At 32.4% G+C, this 9,031-nt stretch overlaps 1 protein-coding gene and 1 pseudogene across 2 annotated transcripts; one reads left to right on the top strand and one right to left on the bottom strand.

Moving 5' to 3' along the window:
- Window positions 1–4,846: 4,846 nt before the first annotated feature.
- Window positions 4,847–6,165, bottom strand: LOC146901055 (mitogen-activated protein kinase kinase kinase 20 pseudogene; annotated as a pseudogene). Its single transcript, XR_015023163.1, has one exon. The product of XR_015023163.1 is annotated as a mitogen-activated protein kinase kinase kinase 20 pseudogene (transcript).
- A 1,666-nt stretch (window positions 6,166–7,831) lies between these two features.
- LOC146901054 (uncharacterized) lies at window positions 7,832–8,362 on the top strand. The gene has a single exon (XM_085737014.1). The coding sequence runs from the start codon at window positions 7,832–7,834 to the stop codon at window positions 8,360–8,362; it is 531 nt and encodes a 176-aa protein (XP_085593140.1).
- The last annotated feature ends 669 nt before the right edge of the window (window positions 8,363–9,031 follow it).

Below are 9,031 nucleotides of genomic sequence, written 5' to 3'. Positions count from 1 at the left end.
TGCTTGATTTAAACATTATTCTTTTTTCAAAATCAATCTTACTTTTATAAAAAAAAATAGTCAAAATAATAAAAATTAAAGTGATTAGTGAAGTGTTTTGGTAAAAAAACAGGATTTATTGGGACATTTTTTTTGACAAGATGATTTATTGGGACATATTATTCTTAAAAATGATTATAAATATTATTTTAAAAAAACATGATTTATTGTAATATGTATCTAATGAATTTTTAAATATATATACATATGTCTTCAAAATAGGCTTGTAGAAACACAATGAATTTTGTACCAAAAGAAAAAAAAAAAGAAACACAATGAATTAATTAACGACGGTAAAAACTTCACAAACATAACATGAAAGAAATATAATGAATAATAGTCATTCATAAAATAATACATAGAATTCAAAACCGAGATTTGAAGCATGTTTTGTGAAAAGCATTAACACACAAGCAACCTTAATTGATTTTGTTATTTCTATGTAGAGTGATATGCAAGAGTGGAGAGTGTCATATGATTTGGATAATAATTCCATTTCCTGCTCTTGTCGTATGTTTGATAGTTTTGGTATACATTGTTGTCATTGTTTATGATTATTTATTCATATGAATGTTAGATCAGTTCTAGAGCAATATATCTTAAAAAGGAGAACAAAGTTAGCAAGAAGTGAGAGTTTATCTAATATTTGTGTTAGTAATGTGGTAGAAGATGTTGATCTATCCCCAGTGCAACACTACAATGAGATTTGCCCCCACCTTATTAGGATAGCTGCTGAAGCATGTAGAAATCTAGAAACATTCGCTCTCCTTTGCAAAGTTGCTAATGAATTGAATAGGCACTTGGTATAGTTTCAACACAATCCAACAAGTATTTGCAAAGTGAATGAGTTTGTTGCTAAAGTTAAAGAGATTGGAAGTAGCAGTGATGGTTCGTCAAAAGCAAAAGGCTTCAACAAAAAAAAAGGCACAAGACGTACAAAGCGTTTTAAAGGTTGGGTGGAGCGCAAACTTCCAAAAAACAAGAAAAATGATGGCTCGAAAGCTTCAAAAGTTCAGGTAGTATTAAATTACTGAATATTCATATTGTCCTTTTCCAACTACATGTAGTATTAAATTGTTCTTCTTGTGTGGCATGTAGAACTTTAAAAAACAAACACAAGACCATGTCCAATATGAGGTATACAATGTTGCATACAATGGTGAGAGAGGTGATTCACAAAGTCAAGTCCAATATGAGTTATACAATGTTGCATACAATGGTTACAAAGGTGATTCACAAAGCCAAATCCACTATGAGTTATACAATGTTACATACAATGGTGATTCACAAAGCAAGGTCAATGTGGTAAGCCAATAATAGCATGAGTATGTGAAAGTACACAAATAAATTTAGTGATTAAATGGTTTTATCTTTTATGCAGGATAATAATGACACTCTAAGTTTATTCAAAAAAAAAAATAATGACACTCTAAGTCAATTTGGTGTTACTAGTTTTACTAGACTATTGATGGTAAGTTTTAGCAACTATATAATTTCCAATTTCTAATGAGGTAATTTATTTTCATATCTACATTTAAATTAAATTATTAACTTATGTCACTGCAATTGTAGGATGAGGATTTCACAACATTGGCCAACTCATAAGGACGTGAATCAAATATTTTGGATACAGTGTCACAACATTGACCAATTCATAACTTATGTCCAACTCTTTTGGCTTATGTTATTTTGAGATTCTACTTATTTTTTGATATAGTGACCCTAACTTTGTTGGTACATGCTATTCTGGAATTGTACTTAATTTAGATAAAGGAAATCCAACTCTTTAGAGAAGTACTATGAGAACAATTATTTAGCAAGTAGTTCTAGTTTCCCATGTTCTTTTTTGGGTTTTTATGTGAGCTGAAGCAACTAGTTTATGAAATTGTTGTGATAACAAGTTTATGCAGATGAACAAGTTTGTTGAATTGATTATTTTTCTTTCATGATACACATAAAGTTTAGAAAAACAAGTCTTTTAAATGTTTCCTAGAATGTGGAAAGTGATATAGTAAACAGTTTGCAGCAACAATGAAACATTCTTTCATTGATTCAATTTGATATTATATTACATAACAGTGGTTCAACTAAACTCATAAACCCTTTTTACAAGTACAACCGTTGACCCAATTTTACAATAACAATGATCAATATAGGTATGAGTTGTGTTATATATGGTTCAGAACAAGTTCTAACAATCATTCCTCTATTACAATATTCACTTGAAAGGAACACCATCCTTCTTCAAGAACAAGTTATGCAGCATTCATTGCATTTGGAAGATCTTGTTTGTTGGCAAAAACAAGCAACACAACATCTCTAAATTATCGCCTCCTTCTTCACGAGTAACCTACTGAACACCTTCGTGAACGTTATAACCCTATCTTCACCTACACAAATTGCTCTTTTATTCTTTGATTTGAGAGGGAAAGAAATCCCCGCCCTCAGCCTCTTGCTGTTGAAGTCGTACAACTTTGATTGAATTGCCGATGTTATTAAACAAATTTTTGTATTTGCAGAGTCGTTCTCAGCAATAGGTTTGGAGATGGTGCGTGATCCTTGAAGATACCTTTGAATTTATGTCACTCACTTAGATTAACATTTAAAAATCTGCACAAGTATTATATGTTGTGTTTGTTGAAAAGTAATTAGTATAGTACGTTTAAGCTACTTGTTTAACAATGACATATTCAAACTCAACTTTAAATGGACAATTCCCTGCAAATCTTTCAATATTCAAAGGTGACAAGATGGTGTTCCTTGGTTGGCTAAAAATACAACCGATGCGCAGAGAATTCTTAATTGTGAGCGGAGAGAGAAAGAAAGATGGGAAAAGTTTGTTCCTAATATATCAATTTGCTGATCCAAATATCTTTGAGAAAATCATTGAGGAAGAAACAACAAAAGGGGTTGCAGATACTCTCAAGAAAATTTATGATGGTGAACACAAATTAAATAAGGTAAAGTTACAAGCTTTACATCGTTAGTATAAGATGTTGCAAATATTGTTGAATTCTTCACAAAGTTGATGGTGTAAATGAATAAGATGAAGTCTTGTGGAGAAACCAATAGTGAAGTGATGAAGATATATAAGGTTTTGATAACCTTGAATTCCTATTTTGATCACATTGTGGGTGTGATTTAAGAGTCTAAAGATCTTGAAAAAATAAGATTAGAGTATCTTCAAGGATCGTTGAGACATAAATTGAGAATCAATCAAATAAGGTCAGAGAAAGTGTGCCAATCTTGCTAATAATATTTGCTGATTCAAAAAAAAAAACAAAAAAAAAATTGTTGTATTAGAGATTTCTCTCCTCTAGAAGTAAGTCATTGTTTGGTCGAACTAGATAACGAAATATCGATGTTTGTTTCTCTAATCTCTTTATCTTTGTTCTTACTTTGCTTGTGGATTTGCTTTGCTTAGTTGTTAGGTCAGTTATTGTTATTGTTGCTTGAGACTAACTTTATATTTGATCGCTACCGAATCTTGTTTCACACATCTAAGTTTATTGATGTAATTTGAGTCTGAATTCACATCACTCTGTCTATTCTCATACTCACGCACGCATATCCTTCTAGGAAGAAGAAAAAATATGTCGAATACTCTAAAAGCATTATATAAATATTTTTCTAATTACCGAAATGAAAATATCTCTACATTTTCCCCATCTTTTCTAGCCAATTAGGGTTTCCCCCACCTTTTAGTTTCAGTTTTGTAATTGTGATCTCATACCTATGGCTATGCCCTCTCCCATAATTGGAAAACTAGAATACTTTGATCTCACTCCTACGTTGCCAAAATTCCACAATGCTTTGTTTGAGTATGTTTGGTAATGGTCGATCGATTCTTTTCTTTCCATCTTTCTATTCTTATATGTGATCACTAATTATATTCATAAGAACTAAAACAAATTAAGATGATGTTCCACTAGGAATTGTTCATGATTCTTTTCACACGAAATTTCTAGTACAACTTTGCACTCGGTTTTCTATTTTTTAATAGACACCAAAAATTCTTTGTTCCCAAGACTCTTGAAAGAGCTGTTTCCTAGCTGGCACATAACACCGTCAAGGCCCAGGTGCTCCCAATGACTTTACACTTTCACACTTGAAATTTGAGAATTGTTACCAACGCTGTCAAAGGAATCCATAATTAAAAGGAAAAAAAGTAATGTTAACCTAAACCAAGTGATTCATTTTTACAACAGAGTTAATGCAAAAGGAATAAGCTTTCGATATTTGACACTGAACTAACCAACAGAAAAGTTCATAAACCTCATTATTTCTATCTTTGTGCCAACAATCATGTGTTGAATGATCATGTTCCCACACTTTTTTGGGCAAACCATGTTCATGTCCACACTTTCAGTTTACCTCATTTATACATTAGACTCTTAAAACTTCTCATCTCTTAGTATAAAGTATAAACATAAAACATTATTATTTTAAGCTTATTATTAGTGCAGCAGGAGCGTTTAGATAACATAATACACATCTCTTCTAGTTAAACCAATGTCTCAACTTCGAATCTGAGTTTGATGCAATCGTCCTAAAACTCTTAAAGAGAATTTGCTGTCTATTTGAACCCCACAAGACGCTATAGGTTAGTGTCTCCAGTCGGGCATAGAAGATATCCGCTAAAAATCATATTATTAATGAAAACATAATTATCCACTGATGCTATCTTTAATAGGGTCCTATGATCTACGTGTTATTCAGCAACAAAGGCATAAACTCAACTTTATTTACATGATGATCAGAGACCGAGTCTAATTCTAATCAAAGTTCGAAGTAAATCAAAGGCCAATTAAGAGAAGGCAAAAACATAGTATTGTATTTGTTAAATCAGCCTCTATACAAAAGGGCCACAAGCATGGCCAGTTAAAACTCTTCCATCAACTAATTTGAATAAACGAATTTACATTCCAAAGATTGGAATAAACGAATTTGAATAATCAAAATCGAACCATCACGTAATTAATCACAATGATCCATCTTCTACTTCTAATTACACTGCCAAAACAAAACTCCAATTTCACCTAACACTGATCCAACTATCTGATTCCGACCAACTACTCATCGGCCCTTGATCAGTCACAAGTTGCCGGAGCCGGTCCACCGCGGAACCAAAACTAGAATCAAAATCCCATGGACTTAATTCTTCTGATTCCGGTGAATTCGGAACCGAATCACTCACACTAGAAACCCAATCATTGAAATCAAAGTGATTTCTTGGTGACGACTCATCAACATTCTTCAATTCTTCAACAAAAGGATGATTCAAAAGCATCTCAGCCGTCCATCTTTTTCTTGGATCTTTCACAAAACACTTCTCTACAAAATCTTTTCCTTCTTTTGATAATTCTTCGGGTATTAACGGCGATTCTTCTCCGGCACCAATTCGAAGCAACAACGACCATATATTTGAATCTTTCTCCAACTTCCAAGCTGGTTTTCCTGTTACCATTTCCACCACTGCACACCCAAGTGCCCATATATCCGCCGGAGATTCATACTCGCCGTGGTTTACCGATTCCGGTGACATAAAAAGTGGAGTTCCTCTGCATTCAAAACTCTGTTTTTCCCCTGTTTTCTTCGCAAGGCCAAAATCAGCAATTTTGATATCACCATCATTGAATACCAAAATATTTTGAAGCTTTATATCACAATGAACGAATCCATTGCGATGAATATGATCAAGTCCCTCGACGATTGACCTCGTGTAACGACCAATTTGTTGCTCCGGTATCCGGCCACCATTGAGTTTCAGTTGATCGGAGAGCGTTCCCGCAGAGGCGTATTCGAGAAATAAATTGTAATACTCTTTGCCATTCTCGAAAGTATAATCATCTCCGAAACAAGGAATGATTCTTTGACAAGAACCTAGTTGATGAAGAACATGTTTCTCGTTTTTGAGGGAAGAAGAGGTTGAAACCTCGGATGTTTTGACGGCTGTCGGAGTGGAATATGAATTGCCAATGGGTATAACTAAATTAACAGTTGCAAAGCTTCCTCTTCCAACAGTTTCTCCTCGTACCCAATCCATCTTACAATTGTTGTTTTTGTTTCTAAGGTTTTGGTTTTTTTGCTTTGTGTAGAAGAAAGAAAACTCAACTAACTGTGGATGGCTTCCAAGAATCAAGAAACCCTTTCCTTTATATATGGGAAAAAAATATACTAGTTGATATTTTGTGACTTAAGAAATAAGGTTGAATTGTTTCCGTAAAAGAATGTGAAATTATTAAAATAAAAAAATACAAAAAATAAAATTGGCGTGGATGAATAATTAAAACACGTGATAGGCAAGGGTATTTTAGAGGGAAGGAGTGATTTAGTTTCCTATTTTGGCTGAACTGAAAGTGGTTGATCATCTGAAAGATCTTTGTGAAAGATTACACTGTTTGGACAGTAGTGACTTCTATATATGAACGTGTGATATTTAAACATGAATATGGTAAATTAAAATTGTGTGTGTAAATTGGTGGTGGTTCGTATGAACCCTTATGATATTTAAACATGAATATGGTAAATTAAAATTGTGTGTGTAAATTGGTGGTGGTTCGTATGAACCCTTATTTGAGTAATAAAATTGTTTTTATGATGCACCTTTTCAAAAGAGATTTGTCATTTTATGCATCCCTTGGATTTGGGTTGCGTATCTTAGCAATAAAAACAGTTTTGATAGTTGTTGAACTTTCACGTGCACTTGTGTGCATAATGTCCTCGCTAATGAATGAATGTATTTGCTCGGATCTTAGTTATAAAAGATATTTGGATCAACAAAAGTTGATATATTTTTAGTAAAAAAAAAAATAGATGTCTTTTATCAACAAATAAAATTACGATACATCAACTTTTGTTTATTTAAATATTTTTTCTATAAATCCTTATAGAAAAATATTTTTTTTGAAGGAAGAAAAATATTTTTTATAAATTAAACCGAGAGAGTATTTACATATGTGAAGTGTGTTAAGCATTTATCATCAGTTTATTTTGGGGATAAATTTTGAGCATAATCTTCACGCCATTCATTGCTTCCGACTCAATCTCATCAATACAACGATTTGCTAGGTTGTTGCCAACAATTAACAAATTGGTATCTATTTTAATATTTCTATACCATAGTCTCGAATATACTTCTTCTTTTTTTTTTTTTTTAAGTGAAGGAGTATAGTTTCTATAGTTATACTAAAACTGGGGGGTATTTTTCGGTCAAAAAAAAAAACTGGTGGTATTTTAGCAAATTAAGGTTCAATATAAAAAATAAATAAAAAGATATTAGATTTTTTTTTGAGGGAATAAAAAGATATTAGATTTTCTCTGTAATAAAAAAACAAGATTTTTTTGATGAAAATAAAATAAAAATAAGTAATCCATTTTTTTTAACAAATATTCAAAACATATTTTGAAAAAAATTATTTATATTCAAGTGGTAAATCTTTGGGGAAAGCATCCACAAGTCCTAGCTCAACCGGCAAAAATGCCGAAATTGTTAGGCCGGATGTCATGACCGGGGTTCGAACCCTGGTACCTCCACTTGTGTGTGTGAGTTTATAATGGTTTTGTCATTTCGTCTATGTACCAAAAAAAAAATCTTTGGGGAAAGCTAGAGCCACACATGACATCAAGTAGTAGTTTTGCATCAATTATGTTTACCATTCTTGCAACTCTTGATGTGGAAGACCGTTCACGATTTGTGGCTATTCTGTGGAGTATTTGGCGCGCTCGTAATGCATGCTTATGGGAACAAAAATCTGTTAATGCTAAAGTATATTGACTTTTAGCTTTAGATATGGTTCGAGACTATAGGTGGTGCAACCGTCTTAATGCTGATACGCAAACTGTTGATCGAACTTGGGCTAAACTGTCGACGGAATGGATCAAATGCAACGTGGATTGTGCTCTTTTTGAAGTTGGAGGTCAGTTTGGTGTCGGTATTTGTTTTCGTGATAACCTTGGACACCTTCTCCAAGATCACTCCATGACTTTTCCATATGTTGCAACAACAGCCAAATGTGTCGCTACCGCTCTGCAACAAGCCATTCAAATTGCTTTTGACAAAGGCCTTAATCGAGTTGCTTTTGAAACTGATTGTCAGGTAGTTGCGAATGTTGTCCTCAGCAACAATTTATATGTGAATGAACTTGGAAGTTTACTGTCTACTTGTAGGACTCTACTCGCATCTAATGCTAGTTATACTCTAGCTTTTATTAGGAGACAAGCTAATAGAGTCGCTCATAGTCTTGCTAGAGCGTCTATATTACATGCTAGTCTTAATATTTTCTATCATCCACCTTATTGTCTCTTATTATGGATGAAATGAAATGAGATATCCTTTCCTAAAAAGAAAATATATTATTTATATTCAAGTATACTCTTTTCTTTTTATCATTAATTCAAGTATACTCTTCTTCAAGGGTATATGATTTTAATTCAAGGGTGTATGATTTTTCTTTTAAAAAAAAAGATAGTACATGATTTTGTGCTTATTTTTTATCGTATAAGTATACTCTTCATTTAAATTATTCTAATTGCAATTTTATTTTTTGTAAAATATTAATTATATCTTTGACTAAAAAAAATATGTTAAATCTCTTTATAGTAATGAAGAGTTCTGCTACAGTAGAAGTAAAATATAAGTCGAAGTTTTAACGATAAAGGATGAGACTAACATGCTCGTCTTAATTCCGTCTCTTTACCTAAAGATCTATTGAACAAAGTATATATGGATAAGATAATAGGATAATTAAATGGTTTATTGTGCAAAACTCATAAAATAAGATAATTTTTTTAAAAAAATAATGAATATTATGTCCCCTTAAAAAAGAATATTATGAGATCCTTTATTTATTTATTTTGGTGGAGTTACAAAGTAACAAAACAAAAAGGAAAAATCAAAATAAAAATTAGGCTTTCAGTTTATCTTTCACGATGAGACACTCAATGACAGACGGGGGTGGTCCCATTAAGTAGAGCATCTCGAATGTGATTC

Source organism: Medicago sativa, chromosome 8 (assembly GCF_051527215.1).
Source record: "Medicago sativa cultivar Bolivia chromosome 8, Bolivia_mono, whole genome shotgun sequence".
Taxonomy (NCBI): Eukaryota; Viridiplantae; Streptophyta; class Magnoliopsida; order Fabales; family Fabaceae; genus Medicago; species Medicago sativa.
Note: the sequence above shows the minus strand (reverse complement) of the source record. Positions and strands in the feature narration are given on the sequence as shown.